The sequence below is a fragment of the Chrysemys picta genome, chromosome 6 (genome assembly GCF_011386835.1).
Source record: "Chrysemys picta bellii isolate R12L10 chromosome 6, ASM1138683v2, whole genome shotgun sequence".
NCBI lineage: Eukaryota > Metazoa > Chordata > Testudines > Emydidae > Chrysemys > Chrysemys picta.
In genome coordinates, this window is record NC_088796.1 from 127,757,168 (window position 1) to 127,777,246 (window position 20,079).

General features: G+C 37.4%; 1 protein-coding gene across 1 annotated transcript in view; it reads left to right on the forward strand.

The window, feature by feature from the left end:
• HOOK3 (hook microtubule tethering protein 3) overlaps nucleotides 1-20,079 on the forward strand; it is a 113,533-nt gene that overhangs the window by 39,201 nt on the left and 54,253 nt on the right. Inside the window, 6 exon segments of the mRNA XM_008172652.3 lie at nucleotides 857-907; nucleotides 4,485-4,617; nucleotides 6,163-6,230; nucleotides 12,553-12,615; nucleotides 14,537-14,620; nucleotides 15,465-15,628. Of these exon segments, the coding sequence (XP_008170874.2) occupies nucleotides 857-907; nucleotides 4,485-4,617; nucleotides 6,163-6,230; nucleotides 12,553-12,615; nucleotides 14,537-14,620; nucleotides 15,465-15,628 (563 nt within the window).

The following is a 20,079-nucleotide window of genomic DNA, read 5'->3' on the forward strand; positions in this document are numbered from 1 at the left end:
AGCACTACCTTTAGCGGAAATCTACTCCTTTTCTTCCCTGTCTGGGCCGCACCTTTTCCCTCCAACTAGCCTAGAGCCTTCCCCTTTCCCCACCCTCCCCCCCCATTCACCGAGATCAGGAAATAGTTCACCCTCTCATTTTGGAGCCCCAGCTTACCCATCACTTTCATGACACTGGCTTTAACAATGCTACCCTTAAAATTTTTCACCATGGGCTGAGTCAAAGCCCATTCCAGTCAGTAGGAATTTTTGTCATTCGCTTCATTGTGCTCCATTGACTGGCGTGGACTTTGGATCAGGTCCACATCATGGGACGATCATATATAATATTTTTGATCATAATGAATTATTGATTCAGACAAGATACTTTTCACTAGAAATTCAAATAGACTTACAATTGTGTATGTGATTCTGCTTACAGTATTACTTGTGATTTTCTTAGCCTGTTGTATACCCACACAATTGTATTTATATATTTATATAAATACAGTAGAACTTCGATTTTACTAAAACCAGCCATACAAATGGCCAGTTACCTAAATCATTTCCCCAGAAAGGGGGTGGGGGAAATCACATAATGAAAGTCAATGAACAAGTTGATATCTCTTCACATTCAAGTTTCTTCAGTGGATCGGAAGTATCTTTTACAGTGCTGTAAAGAACAAGACGACGACGATGCAGTGCACCATACTGCAATTTATGCACCATAGCTACTGTAATTTTGAGATGTACAATTTTTTGAACATTTCAATTTTATAAACTTCAGTCCCCAATTAGTTTGTAAAATTAGAGGTTCTACTGTATCTTAAATTCAGTGGCTTTATATATTTTAATTTCTCTCTCTTCCATCAAACAGATAAGCAATCTGAAGAAAATTTTAAAAGGAATATTGGATTACAATCATGAGGTAAGAACTATTTCTCAGTGCTTTCCTTTTGCTGAATCTATTCATTATGCTTGTTGAACATGTTACAGATTATGGATTTGTTTAGCATTCGGTCCAGATATATCACAAGCGCTCAGCACCCAGCAGCTCCCATTGTAGCCGAGCTCTTTCAAAAAAATCTGACCCATCCATCATGAAATGAAATTGTTCATTTTTTCTAAATAGCCATTCTGTATCTTATCCGCTCTTCATACTCTTAAACCTGCCCTACCAAAAGTAATCAACTCATCATGGACTATCCTTGAGTACTAGACCTCTCCAAAGCTTTATTGTGTGTTTCATCGAATATTCCACTAAGGAACAAACCCAGCTTGAAACTAAAACCCCTAATAGTCTTAAGCATCTTGACATGAAAATAGTAGATGCCCTGGGTGACTCCATAGTGGAGTTGAATGCATAAAAAATAAAGCTGGTCTGTCTGACTTTCTCCTCTGCCCGTAGTAAAGACTATCTCTTTCATTTTTTCTGTGGGGAAAATACTCAGTTGAGGTGGGGAGAAAAGAGTTTATTAAAAGTTTTAATTTCGGACTGTTAGAGAGCTCCTATTGTGGCCTGTGTGTTCTATGGAGAAGCTCTTGTGCTGCTTGTCTCCAAGACTGCACTCCATGGGAAGGAAAACGAGATATATTTGTTCCCTGCTATGTGCTGAGGTAGCTGGTGCGTTAAGAATGCAGTGAAACAGACACAGTATGGGATACTCACATAGAGAGACTCCATACTCCAAGCACTTGTTTTCTGTCTGAACAGTATAAATATTCTGGAGAGGAGGAAGATAATCCATTTACTAAGACTCTTTGGGGGGCAACATTTTCAAAAATCGGTGCCTAAAGTTAGTCACCCAAATCCAAACTTAATAAATTGACTGATTTTCAAAAGTTCTGAGTATCACATTAAAGTTAGCTCACGTTAAAGTCTCAGGAGGGTGGGAATTGAGAACTCTGGTGTTTCTGAGCAAACATGTCAAGTCCTGTTAGCTGCTCAGAATGAATCTATCAGAAAGACGTACATACTTTTTTCTTGGGAATTGTTTATCTGCTATGTAAAGACCCCATATGGATCCTTTCCCACATCCTGCACACACCCTGCTTGCTACTTTCACTTGTCAAACTGGGTTTAAAAAAATCTTCTCTTACACTTCATTCGGCAGATATTTCTTTCATGGCCATGTTAAAGGAAGAGCAGTTAGTCTACAGCCTCTGGGTTTGTGAGAGCTTGATGCATTATAAAAGTTCTTTATATCCTAGAAGACCAACGTTGTCATTGCAAAATGATGTCAGCTCCTTTTTAAGCCACTAACTGTGTAAGTTTAAGTTTCTGACATGGTAAATTTATTATTTTAGAAAGTCAGTGACTTGATTTCAGAAAATGACTGAGCTTCACGCTTCAGTGACTGATTCATTAAATACGAAATTCTTCAAAGATAAGATGCATCTGTGAAACATCCCAGATTGCTTCCAAAAGTGATGGAGATCCACTTAAATTTGTCAGTTGTCCTGCCTACATTTTTCTCATCTGAGAGCCCATCCTGGCAAAGTCCTTCTGCACAAGCTAGATGTGAAAAGATTAGGCTTTTACCTAGCATAGACAAAAGCCTGGGAGAATTAGGGCACTTTTTTTGTTTCATTTTACAGTAACTCCATAGTTTATGGCGTATCCAAGGGCATTCTAATGGCTGTAATATAGCATCCTGCACTATTACAGCCTCGCAGGAGAACAAGTTGAAGATCCTGTCCAGGACCCTGTGTACTTTATGGTCTCCATAGAAGTTGCCGTAGACTGTTCCTCTTCCCACAGAATTCTGCTCTAAAATCTAAGCTTCCGCTGTTTTCCTTGAAGTTTCTAGTATTTGTGCAAAGAAGACTTTTCAGCTGTCAGAGTCCAAACCAATATGGCGGTTGTTTCCTGAGGCTGCTAAATCCTAAAATAGCTATGACTCGTTCCTTTTTCATCCCAGTGGGGTATTGACACTGGAGCCTAATTTTAACATAACATATATTTTACCAGAAATATCCAGCTAACACGTTTGTTTCACAATCCCAAACCCATGTCCTCATAGTGCCAAATGACATATCTCCTACCCAGCTTCCCTAACAGCTTCTACAAAGCAATATAAAAATCTACATCACATTTTAAAGGTTGGGGCAATGTAAAAACTGGATATCAAAATAACCATTCAAGAAATACTGTATTGATTATATTACTCATTTTCTATTTTATTTAATAAAATTATTCGTTTTTCAATTTACCTGGGTCTGCTCCAGAATTCACATTCTAGCTCATTGGAGTGACAGAAAAATGAGGGAGCCTTGTTGAAGAATTTAGGTCCAGTTTGCCACATAGTACACAGGGGCTTTAGTCATATTAATGCCCATTCTTTGGGCAAGACTTCTAAGGCAGCAAATCTCTATTGTTGTCCTTTTAAAACAACTTGATTTGCAGGAGAGTCATGTACTATTCTGTACATACATTTGCTATTGTGTAAATATCTTCTCCAAAGCGGTTTTTTGGCTTAAAAAAATCAGCAAATAAATTACACATTCCTTTCATAGTCAGTCTTTTTTTCTTTGTTTGCATTTTTGATCTGTTAAATTGACTGTTTTTTTCTATCTGCAATTTATGTGCTAAAAGTTTGACTCATCCCACTTTTCATAGTAATATTTTCAACTCGTACAAAGCTTTTTTTCTGATCTAGCAGAACTGCTTAATTCTCCCAACTAATGCTCATTAATGTGTAAATCCTTCTAGATTGTAAATTGGCTTACAATAATTGTATGTCAGGTATGATTCTCTTCTCTTTCCGCTTCTTTCCATTCTTTTTCCCTGCTTCTATGTCAAGCATTTTTTTCCTTTTATGACCCCTTTCTGCTATTCAGTTTGTCTTGTACCACTATTTCAGACCCTTTCCATAGACTGACAGTTAGTTGTCTTACATCTGGGACTTGCTAAATATCTTTAGACCAGACCTGTAAAACTACTAGACCAAGGGATTAGTGACAGTTTTACAGACTTTTGTTACCCATCAGGGTTAGACACACATTTTATATCATTGGAATATTTGGAATTCTAGCTTTCCACTTCTGTGATTTACAGCGTATTTCCCAGATGCAATTAAATTATTCTGTCTGATGACATATTTTTTATTTCTGAAGAATTCTTTATTTGAATTGTAGAAAACACCTTCATTTTTTAAAAGTCCATCAGACAGGTACTGTTGGTCAGCTGTCTTTTGAACTTCATGTTACTGGATTCTTTGCTGGCCTTTCTCAACCTGGAAGAACAGATATGTGGTGGTGAGAGTAGTTGTTCATTATTGATATTAGTTGAGACAGCCTTCTCTGGATTCTCTGAAATGCTGGTTGTATCAAATTATGTGGATGGAATTTGTGTTGTGGAACCTTGTCCAAAGGTAAGTGGGCTGAGGTTATCCTATTTATTTCACTTGAGACTCGAAGTTGGGTTTGAAAACTGTGCCAAAGATGGAAGGTGAGCTCTTTCTACTGGCTTCTTTTTTATATATATATATTGTGTCTTTGTGCAGATTTTAGGGCAGCAGATTAATGACTTTACCCTTCCTGATGTTAACCTGATTGGAGAGCACTCAGATGTTGCAGAGCTTGGAAGAATGCTTCAGCTCATTTTGGGATGTGCTGTGAATTGTGAGCAGAAGCAAGGTAATCAATTTTGAATATACAGTATGCTCTCTGTGTAGTTAATGGAAGTCCAACTTGCTGCATAAATGATGTGGGGAAAATGGTGTGTCTGGGATTGTTGTCAGAGGCACGATTTATTTTCCTGTGGGTCATGACTTTATTTTGTCTTATTGATGATAGTTGGCATCACATTACAAGCTTCACTGAGTTTGCAAGCTGGAGCTGTGGAGCTGGTTATGTATGCTTCTGATGTATATATTTCCTTTTGGTTCCATGAATAGAAATGAAAAATGGCTCCACAGATGAAAATTACTGAACCCAGCTTTTAGTTATTAATTATTGTGGGAAGGCTCAGTTGCAGATTCTTATCTGGGTAATTGCAAATTCATAGACAAGATTCACATTGCACACAAAAAGAATGGTTATGATCTAGGTTTGGGAGCCATATGCTATAGGATCTGGATTCTGTTCCCTACTCTGACACTTGCTCCCACCTTGGGCCCATGACTTAAAACTCTCTAGCCTTGTCTACTCTTGAGAATTTGCTACCCACTCAGTGGTTTCCCAGCATACTGGTCTCACACCTCATATCCATCAACAAATGAGTCCTTAGCAGGTATGCAGCTCTTTACTGTAACATCAGCTGATATTGGAATTTACAAATATGAGATCCAGGAAGAGGAAAAACAGAGGGCATATATTCATGAAAATACACAAAGACAAGAGTAGGGTCTCGGACCAGATGCACAAGGTACACAAAATGAGTCACTATTGAAAGGTAGGATGAGAATCCTGAAAATCTTGGAAGGGCAGGACCTTTTTCTTGTATCTTGCCCTTGTCTTTCTGTCTGAATAGTTCAGAAAAAAAATGGAGCTGCAATTGGAGGACAGACAGTTCCAGTGGGAATTATTTAGTGTGCATTTAAAGACAAATAAAAATGATTACTTTGACCCAACTGTTAGTCGTTTCATTACAGCTGCCTATTGCCAATATCAGTCAGGACAATAGTAGTTAATGGATTGCCCCCTTAGCTTACAAGCTTTCCACAGCTACTCCACCCCTTGGCAAGAGCATAGAAAGGAAAATGTGTATCCAGACAAGATGCCCTTGCACCAGGGATAACTGTATTATCCCTGTTCTTGTACATAATTTTCAGTTTTTGATATTGCAATTGGCCTACAAGCTTGTTTGTATTACAACTGAGTACTTTGCACATCGTGATGATTTTCTTAAATATCAATATTAGAATATATACTGCTCGATCTTGAAATGACAAGAGTTTTTGAAAATGTCTCCATCATTCACTTGGCTTGCCACCATATGTACACACGCATGGACCTTCAGAAATGTCTTACTGAGCCTTGCATCATCACTTGGAAGTATGGCTTTCTGTTACTGTGCTCCTGGGTTTATTGGGGTGGGGTCTGGATACTGACTGAGCACAAGTCCCAGGAATGGGACCTGCACAATTTGCAGGAGAGAGGTGGCTATTTACCCCTTCGTTCTGTTTGACTGTCTTAAGTTTAAGTGTAAATAATGACATGCGAGAATATTCTTGTTTTCAGAGTACATCCAGACCATCATGATGATGGAGGAGTCTGTTCAACATGTTGTCATGACAGCTATTCAGGAGGTATGCTGAAGTGTCCATAATATGTAACAATTCAGCTTTTCAATTCAGTACCGGAATATACTTTTTCTCAGTTTTGTTAACTTCAGTAGAAAAAAGTAATTAATAGAATGGGCATGGAATATAACATTTATAAAGTTAGAATAAGGAATGTTTTCCTCTTTTGATTAGGGAAAACAGAGTTTTGCTAATCAAGCCTTATTTATGTAATAGAATTCAGGCAAATTTCCACTTTTCTTTAAATCTAGAAGATTAAACTTCTAGATATTGATACTGGGCTCGCCTTCCTTTACCTTTCCTTTCCTACGGCTCCTAAAAACACACTATACTTTGTTGTGTAAGTAGCAAAACAAGTACTGTAGGATGTCATTCATTTGCACCTAGTAACGGGAAAACTCACTGAATTACAAAATTTTGTAAACAGGCAAGTAAGTGAACAAATACAGTAAAAAGAGGAAAACGCATTGCAAAATACACTTTCTATTTTGTTAGCTGTAGTCTAGCTTTTAGCTTTAATTATTCCTGATAACACTTCATAGTAGTCAATAAATGGACTGTAGTATATTTTGTAAAAATAACATCATTTTAGTAACATGAGACCTCACTAGAGCCTTTGTACCTAAAGTGATGAGAAGTGGGGAAAGGCCACCTTTCTTGGTAAGCTTAGCAATGTTTAGTTTAGATTAGCAAGTTGACTATATGCACTTTTTTTAAAAGCAAGGAATGATTTCACAATCTTGCTGTAACGGATGAGTCATGCTGAGACACTAGATGGAAGCAGAGCAGAAAGGAAGTGAAATCTGTTAATGTCTGCCATTACTTCTTCCAAGTTTTCGCTGTTGAAACGGGCGCCTGCCTAATACAGGGATACTTAGCTCAGTCGGACTTTAGTGCCTTAGTTCTGGGTCTTGCCTATGGGGCGTTAGCTGAGGCCCAACAAAATAAATCACTTTTCGAATTCAGGTGGAGCAACTTCCCTTCAAACCACTTTAGTAGCTCAACTTCACTGCCATTGAAGCAGCTGAGTGGCCTTTTGTGTGGCCAGAAACAGATTTCATGGACGGTTTGTAACTCAGAACAAATTAATGTGAGAAGGACAGGAAATCTAAAAGCAGAGATTTTGCTGACCTCGAAAGCAAATGGTTTCTTGGCACATGCTCCCTAAGAAGGCAAAAGTTCACTAAGGTCTTTGCCAATGTCTTTTGTTCCCAATCCATAACTGATGATCAGTTTAACTGCGTGCATGTGAGCAAAAATCACCATGTTTAAGCATCTAATTCCACTTAGATCTTGATAAATCAGCAATTGAACCCTATGCTGACTTGAGTGTGATAAATTCAGATTTGTCTACCCCGTATATAAAATGTGTTTTTCCTACAGTTCCCTATAAAGGGAAATAAATGATACAGAGCCAAAGGTTGCTCAGTTTTTCATCATGACTTGTCTCTGCAATCCACAGTTTAGGAGTCATATGCACTGTTTGATCACCATGGAACCATTTAGAGTACCAAAACTGGTAGGGGGCAAGCACACTTGCTTCTCAGATTTAGCATTCTGGAAATGAGGGTAAAAAAAACCCCATCCCCTTAAATTATCTTTCATTCCCTGTCCTTCCCTAAGCCAGTGCTGCCAGGGAGTCAGTTCCTGGTTTCCAGACCATGGTTTTTTGGGGCAGTTTTTGTGCATGTGTGTCTTCTTTTCTCTGTTCCCTTCCCCCATTTGTTTTGATAGGCTTTTTGATAGCTGTCTTTTATTGGTCCCTAGTTTTTAGTAGCACTTTCCACTCTGCTACAGTGGACAAAAAATAAATTCATATTCAGGAGATGTTTCCTAATCTAATAAGATATGCATATTAATAACCATGTCCATGACTTAATGAAGCATTTGTCCAGTGGCTCTGGAGTTCGTTCAGTATTTGTGACCTGTGCCAGAAAAAAGTGACACCACAGTCTGAGGGCTCTCCTTTGGAGGAGTCTTTGAAACTCAGTTGATCAAAAGAGCTCCTTTCCAAGTAATACTCCAGATCGAAGTGGCTTGACTCTACCATTCAAAGACTTTAGAAGACTAAGAAATTCAGAACCAAATGGAGAGTTCTGAGATGCTTATTCAAAAATCATCAGATCCTTCTCAGAGTCAAGAGTCCAGATCCCAGGGAAATCTTCAGAGCTGCAATCTCTATCTTTGGAGACAAACATAGCTCCTTGAAAGTTTCCATGCAGAGCTGGATGGGCAACCGACTTCTAAAGTCAGTTAAAGAGTTAGTGCCAAATAATTATGTTCTTATTGTGCCTCAAAGCAGGTAGCCTCTATGGGTCCTAGAAAGTGCAAAAGGTTTAGGGCCTTCTTGGATCCAGGACATTCAGAACTTTTTCATGGTCTGGTGGACTGCTTGGAGCAGACCTCTGCAGAGGGATTTGAGTGACTCAGGTATGTGGAGGAGTCACAAAATGAAGTGCTGATATGACAGCAATGTAGACAGGTGAGAAGTGTAGGTATTGCATACCTACATCATCCAAGCATTGCAAAACACTTTCCATGCACTTAGACTGTCTTAAGTATTAGTTACATAAAAAGACCTGTTAAATAAATCTTTCTACTGTATTGCATAGTTTATTTTTATACTTCAGTTAAATATATACAAATGCTTATAGATGATACTTTATTAATTTATACATAATAAGTAATACTGCTCGTGGAAACATGTTTCACACCCCAGCAGAACTGGCCCATTTATCACTTGTAATATCCTATACCTAACGTGGTATTTTTTTCACTGAAAAAAAATGCCATTTTTCACATTGCAAAATGGTAATTTCACATGTGAAGTTTTGTACAAGAAAATGAATTTAAAAGAACCTTTATTTTATTTGAATTTCCTGTGCTTTTGAACAACTGTATTCTTTGATTATCAGAATTTTTCAAGTAAAACCCCAAGCTAAAAAATAAATGGAAAATCTTTTTCTTCAGGTAGATTCTGAAACATTTCAAACACCATGTAAACCAAACAGTGCCTTGATAGTCTGTTCATTTCAATGGAACTGAATTCATGTGTTTCCAGCATTGAGATTCTAAGGCCCCTGCAAATATTCGTGCACATAAGTAGTTCCGTTGAACTCATAAGTTTGCAGGATGAGGGCCTAAGTGTATGGATTTCAAAGCAATAAAAAATCTAGTATAAAGTTTTTCAATTTCACATTTTACACAGATTGATTTTTCATGGCAAACAAAAATTTAACATTTCCCATGAAATCTATTTCTGTGACAATACGGCTTTGCAATTGCTTCATAATGCATCTGGCGAATTATGCTGTTCTTTTCCCAAGTGTCAGATATAAATAGTCATTTGGAAGGTTGAGAGTTCTTTACCAATAAATAGGAAAACACCTTCATTTCCTAATAACTAAACTTAGAGACTTTATAACAAGTTCCTTTTCCCCTTCAGTAAGCATGTCCACCAGACCATCAAAACAGGGTTATGCCCTTTACTGCAGAGCATTTGAGGCAGTTTCAAACCTGTCTGAGGTTGCATAGCAAGAAGGACTTGCTCCTTAGATGGGTCCCAAAAATGTTGTTTTCACAGAGATAGCAAATATCAATTTTCCTGTGTTTCAGCCTAATTATTTTCAAGGTTCATTTTGTCTTCAGTAAAAATTATTCTTTGTAGAGGCTGCTTTATGGAATAATCAGTGATGGTGGAAAAAGTCAAAAGTCATACCATACTAGAAGTTGTAGAAGATGTTAGATATACCACTGGGTCTCTTGAAAATAAAAAAATCTCCAGAAAACAGAGATCTTAGTTTGACAAAGGGAAATGAAGTTATCATGCACCTTATATATAATGCAACAGAGTATCAAACATCTTCATGTTATGACAGAAAATAAGCTGCAAACTATGTTTATAGAATAGAGCGAGAGTAAGTCATGTGTATGATAAACCAGAAGAATCGAGTGCATGTTTCTAGGGCATTCATGCACACAGATCTGATAATCTTAGTTGCCAACCTTGTATCCATGACAACACTAATAACTCAGCCCTCATGAGCAAACCAGTTAAAATTGGATAAAGGTTTTAATAACACCTAGCATGGTTATATATATTTATTTTTATAATGCTGCTTGTCATAGCTGTGGGCATGAAAAAGGTGTAATTACGATAATAAAAGGAATGACAGATATTTTCTATAAAAATATTAAAATATAAACTGATTAAATTAACTTGTAGTCCAGATTGTTTCACCTGTGCTTTTAAGATCAGGGATATGTTACCTCTCATTTACCAAAGAATAGATTAATTGGAGGAAAATATTAGAGATTTCTCTAGGCTGAATCATGAATGGTGGGTTGAAATTAAAGTTCTAATCCTGTAATTCTTAGTAAAGCATTTTATATAGCTTCTTGTGAAGTCTTATAAAAATCAAATTGGCTTGGTTAGAGATGCTAATGGCTGGTCTGTTAAAAGGTTATGCTAGATGGCATCTGGGCAGGGGAGATGGCTTAAGTGGGCACCACAGGGGTCAGTGTTGGGTTCAGTCTTAACATCGTCATTAATTATCTGGAAGAGGGTATAAACAGCCACTAACAAAATCAGGTGATTGGAAGGTGGAGGAAAAAGACATAATACTAAGGGGCCTAGCAAGGTTAGAAATTATTGGCAGGGCACTACAAAATGATATTCATCTTAGAAAACTAAGGCGATAAATTAGATACAAGTTCACAACACTATGGTTTGTGGCAATGAAAAAGGCCATTAACTTGGCTTTTCAGAAACACTAAATCACAGAACAGGGACTTTATAATCCCTCCTTATAAGAATTTGGGCTCTGTAGATGGAATATTTCGTTTCTGAGCGGCTTGTCACCAGAAATTTGTAGATCAACTGGAAAGAATTTAGTGAAGAGCAACAAAAATGGTCGCGGGCTGGAGGAACTTTGGAGATAAGATTGACTATGTCTAAATATTTATAGGTTGGCTAAATGACAGCTAGAGAGTGGGGTGCAAAAGTGTACAGATATGTGAGTGGCATGAATGTTGAGGATGGGGAGCAATTTGTTACTGTACATTGTAATGTAATCAGAAGTAATGGGATGGCATTTAAGCAAAAGAAAACCGAGTGCTAAATAGCCGAAGAAATTATGACAGTGAGTTGTATGACTACAGAGTGGGCATCCACAGAATGTAGTGGAAGTGGGCTGCGGAAAGATTTTTAACCCCAGGCTGGGTGAAGCATGAGGAATTACACTGAAGGGAACAGTGTTGCATTGGAATCAGGATTGATTAGATGTATGGTTAGATTGATTAGTCTTTTTCATTTCTAATTTCTATTATTCATGTAATAGAAAAAACAAACCAAAAATGAATATATTCTAATAATCCCCAAAACAAGCAGTACAAACCTGTAGTACTTGGTTTTGAGTTAATTACAACATAACTAATTATTTTTACCTTTATGTTACTAGTATGTATCTCAATTTTAACTTCTGTCTTAACATAGTTTTTTTTTTTTTTTCCCCTCAGTCTGGAGTCCTTTTGCATTTTTTTTATGTTTGAACTCCCCTCTAGCCATTTTGATATTGTAACAGATTGGATGTGTGTCCAGAAAGAGGATTTATTTTCTTATCTGCTAATTTTTTCCTCTGGAGAAGCATGTCAGCCAATCTGGAACCTCCCTAGAAAGCTATAACTAAAAAAGATCTAATTTGCTCTCTCCACCAACCCTAAAAAAATCCACAGGTTATGTTTCTCCAAATAATAAAGTTCAGTTCATATATCATGCAAGTTGCAGTGTTTCAGTTTTGAAAATATTCATTCCGGAGCATGGGCTCTTAACCTTGGAATTGCAAACAAGTCAGGAGGGGGAGTCATAATCAGCCCCTCTTTTTTTATATGTAATTAAATGGGAGGAGCAGGAACCCCAGATTTTTTGTTTTGGTGTTACATGGGGTCAAAGTATGAAAAAGGGTTAGAACCAGTGTTAGAGTGAAAATTCCAGAGTAAATCTTTACTACCATATGGATTGCTGCCAATATTCTGCAAAAAGCATCCCGAGCTTTTCATGATGGATGATAGGTAGGCATGCTTTTACAGAGGGAAATGTACCAGATAAGATTTTTTTTTTCATATTCCTTTATAGTGTTTGTCCTACAGATTTATAATTCTCTCTGTATATACCATACATAAAAATGTGACGTGAAAACTTAAGGCCTTATCTTCAGAACAAATCTTTCTTAAATTTAAGATTGATCTGGGTTTTTTATAAATGAAAACTTAGCTTTTAATATACAAATAAATCTTTTGCTTTTTCTAATCCAGTGTAATCTAATTGCAGTTGATGAGTAAAGAATCTCCAGTCTCTGTTGGAAATGATGCTTACGTTGACCTTGATCGTCAGGTACCTAAGACCAGATGTTTCTTTTTCTTTAATCATAGGAAATCCGTGTGTAGTCAGTCTGGTATATGGTATGTTGTAAGCAGGCTGCCTCATCTTCTTCTTCTTCTCTTTTTTTGAAAATCTTTTGGGAAAATTCAAACAAAGGAACACACATTCAAAGTTTTCAATGTAATATTTTTTCTTTGTTAAAGTACAATTTTTTAAAAGAAAGTCAGTTAATCAAAAGTTTCAATTACATATATTTATCTGTGGCTTATGTCCATCAGTAGTATGTGCTACATTTAAACAAATAAGTACATAAAAGATATATATAATTCTGAATACGATTGTTCACAATGCATGTGCAGAACAAAAATATTTCTTTGGAAAATAAAATTCATTATAAGCATTATGAGTAGTTTGTAGTTGTTATGCTCAAAACTGGCATTATTTCTGACATAGCAAAAAGTGAAGACCTTACAAGTCAAAGGATAATCAGGAAGAAACTAAATAGAATTAGTAACATTTATTAGCTGTAGACAAAACTTTTTTGCTCTAGCCAACTCTCTTTTAAGTCAATAGAAAGACATCCCACTTGGCTTTAGTGGGCTAGATCAGGCTCAGATATCCTTGCAATAGTCCTGGGAACTGTTGTGAATTTCCTACTTTGAGAAATGTTGGGAAAATTCCTCAGTGGCTGAAGTATTTGTGAAAAAGGTGGACCAAATGTACGTCAGCTATTGTGTGCGCATTTTGAGAGCACATTATGTCATTTACGTTGTTTCTACAGCCTCAACCACAGTCCCTAAAATGGTAGATGTATCACTTGGAGAATGGTACTGTTTTTACTGAATCGTTATATCATAAATTATCTGTGTGGCTGTACATACTGTCTAAGAGATGGAGTTAATTTTTATGCATCAGCTGTCACCTAAAAGGATGCCATTCTCTACAATAGATTAGATCGTCGAGAGAAGTAGGAGGCCCTTGTAAGGCTTCTAAGAATTCTTCACATTTATTCCAAAAATACATAGTGTCTTTGTGTTTGCTTCTCAGACTGATTTTCTTTCCATGTACTTAATTTTACAATCCTAGAGAAACTTGGAAGCCATAAATCTTCCCATTATTATAAAATCCTTTAGAGACATAACTGAATAAATGCAAACGTATATATTAAATGATGTCATTCAGATTTAGACTTTTCCTCTACCACAGCAGTTGTTTCCCCTTTGTGCAGCAAAAGTAGTGTACCCAGTGGCTAGACAGGTTTTACCTTAATTGTCTATTCCTTGTAATCCATCTCCCAGTCCCTTGTGTATTTGCAAACATAGTGAAAACTGAAACTATTCACTCTTGTAAAGAAAAGTGGTGTTGACGATTTTTTAAATGTACAGAAGTAGTATATTTTCCAACATTCAGGTTGTGGGGGTTCTTGAGCGCAACATGTAGAATGAAAATGCTTGCCTTAATACTTTGTTTTGGAACAAAGAATTGCCTTCAGAACAAAGAATTGGGGGGAGGGATAGCTCAGTGGTTTGAGCATTGGCCTGCTAAATCCAGGTTTGTGAGTTCGATCCTTGAGGGGGCCATTTAGGGATCTGGGGCAAATATCTGTCTGGGGATTGGTCCTGCTTTAAGCAGGGGGTTGTACTACATGACCTCCTGAGGTCCCTTCAAACCCTGATATTCTATGATTTTATTCTATGATTCTATGTTCATCTCTCACATATGAATGATCTGAGCTCTTGAATGATAATAGGTGCCCTTTGTCTTCTTATAAAAGTAGAATAGTCAATAACTTTTTTCAAAATAAATTAATATGATCATAAAAACAGACTTTACAGTGATGATATCATTCAACATTCTTTATGGTTACAGAGAATTACATGTATTATAGTAATGTTATTGTGAAAATAAAAATGTTTATATTAATTTTAAATAGTTGAAGAAAACAACAGAAGAATTAAATGAAGCTTTAGCAACAAAAGAAGAAATTGCTCAGAGGTGCCATGAATTAGATATGCAGGTAGGTAGTTTATTATATGTGCACAATACATTTATGGAAATTGTGGCGTTAGATTGAGAAAGAAGGGGCATGGCGATTCTAAGGCTGCTGAAGAAGGGAAGCAGTTCGGAGACCGGTCTTTTTAAAAGTATACTCCGAAGTTGTACTTCTTTAACTATGCCACTTGAATTAAAGAAATACAGTCCTCCTGAGTGTGGTTGCAGTATAAAGGTGCTTTATACTAGTTTAGCTATTCTCATACAGGAAGGGAATATGCTATACTGGTATTCTAGCATTAGGAGTTGTATTAGATATAACTATTTGGGGTGGGGGAAGTTGTTCCCCTTACCAAAATAGTTACACCAATACAAAAATTGTGTGCAGAACACATCTTAGGTCATCTTTTTTGAGTAAATTGAGCAAACTTGATCTGGAAGACATGAAGAGAATAAATCTGGAGCTCAGAAACGCTGTTTTATCAAAATTAGTTTTCAGACTAAAAGTGCGCTTTACTAAGATTTTATTACAGGATACTAGCATTTTGGTTTTGAAGGTAGACTAAGACTTTAATGTATTAAAGTTTTTTGTTTGGGGGATAACTGGCTAAATTGTGTTTGGTTTTAGATGTCTCTAATAAATATAATTTAATCTACGTTTTAAAAAATTAATGGTGTTATGCCCCCATTGTTATAATATCTTGGGTACATCACAAATATTAAGGCTAGGATGCATTGCTCTCATATAAGTTTATTAGGAGTCCATCTGTCGCCAGTTATGGGTCATACTAGCTCCATCACTTGCACACAAGTTTTGCTCTTTAAGCTGACAATTCCATTGTTCCAGTTTTGCACTTTTGTTGTAACAGGTTGCAGCACTTCAAGAGGAGAAAAGTAGTTTACTAGCTGAGAACCAGATCCTGATGGAACGTTTGAACCAATCTGATTCTATAGAAGATCCCAACAGCCCTGCAGGGCGTAGGCACCTGCAACTGCAGACACAGTTAGAACAGCTCCAGGAGGAAACATTTAGGTAAAGAGATACAGAGTCGGTAAATTTCATTTCGAACTAACAGACACCTTATGAAATATTCCAGAAAGCAGATATTTCGTTTTAACTAGTAAACATTTTGTTCCTATTGACAGTTATGTTGAATTATTATGGTGGGTGCCCATAATGACCACAGTAGTTAAATTTACAGATAAGTTGCCATTATGACCCATCTTTTTATAAGCTTAGATTATATAAACATTTGCTTTTTAGGCTGAAATTTTCCATGCTTGCTCTCTGCCCAGAGTAGTAGTTTACAAAATGTGTACATAATCCCTGCAAACATTTTTTTAGCTCAGTGAGGATAAAATATATATACTTACTTCTAACCATAGTTCTGGGACAAGAAATTCCCAGTTGAAAGGTTGGTATGGATAGTGTCCTTAATAATAATGTTTCCCCTTGAAAAAACAATTTTTTTGTGATTTTCTCGAAGATAAAAACAGTGCTTGAGAGAGCTCCACTCCCATTCATATTTCCTCCACTACCACTTTGTTCTTTCATAAGAACATAAGAATGGCCATACTGGGTCAGACCAAATGTCCATCCAGCCCAGTATCCTGTCTGCCGACAGTGGCCAATGCTAGATGTCCCAGAGGGAGTGAACCTAACAGGTAATCCTGCCATCCATCTCCACCCTCTGACAAACAGAGCCTAGGGACACCATTCCTTACCCATCCTGGCTAATAGCCATTAATGGATTTAACCTCCATGAATTTATCTGGTTCTCTTTTAAACCCTGTTACAATCCTAGCCTTCACAACCTTCTCAGGCAAGGAGTTCCACAGGTTGACTGTGCGCTGTGTGCAGAACTTCCTTTTTTTTGTTTTAAACCTGCTGCCCATTAATTTCATTTGGTGGCCCCTAGTTCTTATATTATGGGAACAAGTAAATAAGTTTTCCTTATTCACTTTCTCCACACCACTCATGATTTTATATACCTCTATCATATCCCCCCCCCCTTAGTCTCCTTTTTTCCAAGCTGAAAAGTCCTAGCCTCTTTAATCTCTCCTCATATGGGACCCGTTCCAAACCCCTAATCATTTTAGTTGTCCTTCTCTGAACCTTTTCTAATGCCAGTATATATTTTTTGAGATGAGATCACCACATCTGTATGCAGTATTCAAGATGTGGGCATACCATGGATTTATATAAAGGGAATAAGATAGTCTCCGTCTTATTCTCTGTCCCTTTTTTAATGATTCCTAACATCCTGTTTGCTTTTTTGACTGCCGCTGCACGCTGCGTGGACGTCTTCAGATAACTATCCACGATGACTCCAAGATCTCTTTCCTGATTAGCTGTAGCTAATTAGCCCCCATCATATTGTATGTATAGTTGGGGTTATTTTTTCCAATGTGCATTACTTTACATTTATCCACATTAAATTTCATTTGCCATTTTGTTGCCCAATCACTTAGTTTTGTGAGATCTTTTTGAAGTTCTTCACAGTCTGCTTTGGTCTTAACTATCTTGAGCAGTTTAGTATCATCTGCAAACTTTGCCACCTCACTGCTTACCCCTTTCTCCAGATCATTTATGAATAAGTTGAATAGGATTAGTCCTAGGACTGACCCTTGGGGAACACCACTAGTTACCCCTCTCCATTCTGAAAATTTACCATTTATTCCTACCCTTTGTTCCCTGTCTTTTAACCAGTTCTTGGTCCATGAAAGGATCTTCCCTCTTATCCCATGACAACTTAATTTACATAAGAGCCTTTGGTGAGGGACCTTGTCAAAGGCTTTCTGGAAATCTAAATATACTATGTCCACTGGATCCCCCTTGTCCACATGTTTGTTGACCCCTTTGAAGAACTCTAATAGATTAGTAAGACATTATTGCCCTTTACAGAAACCATGTTGACTTTTGCCCAACAATTTATGTTCTTCTGTGTGTCTGACAATTTTATTCTTTACTATTGTTTCAACTAATTTGCCCGATACTGACGTTAGACTTAATGGTCTGTAATTGCCGGGATCAACTCTAGAGCCCTTTTTAAATATTGGTGTTACATTAGCTATCTTCCAGTCGTTGGGTACAGAAGATAATTTAAAGGTTACAATACCCTAGTTAATAGTTCCACAATTTCACATTTGAGTTCCTTCAGAACTCTTAGATGAATGCCATCTGGTCCCGGTGACTTATTACTGTTAAGTTTATCAATTAATTCCAAAACCTCCTCTAATGACACTTCAATCTGTGATAATTCCTCAGATTTGAAGGACGGCTCAGGTTTGGGAATCTCCCTAACATCCTCAGCCGTGAAGACTGAAGCAAAGAATTCATTTAGTTTCTCCGCAATGATTTTATCGTCTTTAAGTGCTCCTTTTTTATCTCGATCGTCCAGGGGTCTCACTGGTTGTTTAGCAGGCTTCCTGCTTCTGATGTACTTAAAAAATATTTTATTACCTTTTGAGTTTTTGGCTAGCTGTTCTTCAAACTCCTTTTTGTCTTTTATTACATTTTTACACTTAATTTGGCAGTGTTTATGCTTTTTTCTATTTATCTCACTAGGATTTGACTTCCACTTTTAAAAGATGCCTTTTTATCTCTCACTGCTTCTTTTACATGGTCGTTAAGCCACAGTGGCTCTTTTTTAGTTCTTTTACTGTGTTTTTTAATTTGGGGTATACATTTAAGTTGGGCCTCTATTATGGTGTCTTTGAAAAGTGTCCAGGCAGCTTGCAGGGATTTCACTCTAGTCACTGTCCCTTTTAATTTTTGTTTAACTAACCTCCTCATTTTTGTATAGTTCCCCTTTCTGAAATTAAATGCCACAGTATTGGGCTGCTGAGGTGTTCCTCCCACCACAGGAGTGTTAAATGTTGTTATATTATGGTCACTATTTCCAAGCAGTCCTGTTACAGTTATCTCTTGGACCAGATCCTGCGCTCCACTCACAACTAAATCAAGAATTGCCTCTCCCCTTGTGGGTTCCCGTACCAGCTGCTCCAAGAAGCAGTCATTTAAAGTATCGAGAAATTTTGTCTCTGCATTTCATCCTGAGGTGACATGTACCCAGTCAATATGGGGATAATTAAAATCCCGCACTATTATTGAGTTCTTTATTTTGATAGCCTCTCTAATCTCCCTTAGCATTTAATCGTCACTATCACTGTCCTGATCGGGTGGTCAATAATAGATCCCTACTGTTGTATTCTTCTTAGAGCATGGAGTTACTATCCATAGAGATTCTGTGGAACATGTGGATTCATTTAAGATTTTTTTCATTTGATTCTACGTTTTCTTTCACATATAGTGCCTCCCGCACGACCTGTTCTGTCCTTCCGATATATTTTGTACCCTGGAATGATTGTGTCCCATTGATTGTCCTCACTCCACCAGGTTTCTGTGATGCCTATTATATCAATATCCTCCTTTAACACGAGGCACTCTAGTTCACCCATCTTATTATTTAGACTTCTAGCATTTGTGTACAAGAACTTTAAAAACTTGTCACTGTTTATTTGTCTGCCCTTTTCTGATGTGTCAGATTCTTTTTTATGTGAATGTTTCTCGTGTGATCTGGCCCTTCCTTTATCCTCTTCCATCCTCTCCTCCTGACTAAAACCTAGAGAATCCTGCCTCAACTCTGCTTTGTTCTTTTCCAAATAATTCTTTTTCTTCCCTCTTCTAGTTCTGTGCATCTAACACCTGACAACTTTTCATCAAATTTAACTACATAAGCCTCCTATCCTGTCCCCTTCCTCTGTTTCTGCTCAAGATCATGCCACTTTCAATAAGGGCAAAATCCACAACCCCCTCTCTTATTCTCTCGAGCCACTCCCACCCTCTCCTCCTTTGCCCCATCTCTGATTCTGAAGTCTTTTTTCTATCCTTTTCTTACCTCAGCACCAGTGGCTTTGATCCAGTCTTTTCCCACTGCTTCGTCTGTCTTAGCTGTTGTCCCTCTGTCTTGGCTCCTTCCCCTCTGTGTTCAAACATGCTCTCATTTTCCACTATCCTAAAAAAATTCACTGTATGAGTAGTGTACACATATTCCTGCTAATTAATGCTTTGACTCTCTTAAGTCTTGACATCACTGCCTTCATTCTGCTGAAATTGTACGTACCACATTCACTAATGACCACTTCCTAGTTATGTTGATCAGCTTCTTCTTTTCTCTTTCAATTTCTGCACTTTCTTTCACTCTGTTGATCAATTCATTCTCCTCCGCACACTTCTGCTCAGGTCTGCCCCTGCTAATTCTCCTTTTAGCATATTGACCTGTCCTTAAAGAGTTTTTTCCCTGGGGCCTGTTCCTTTGCCACCTCTCCATCTATCCTCCAGGACTATGCCCTCAGTGTCCTCTTTTCTGCACTCTCTACATTATATCTTCCAAGTTTAATTCTCAAGCCTGTGTGACATATTACTACTGCAAACTCCAGTAGATCAGATTTAAAGTGGGTACCCACTCATTAGTACCTAGT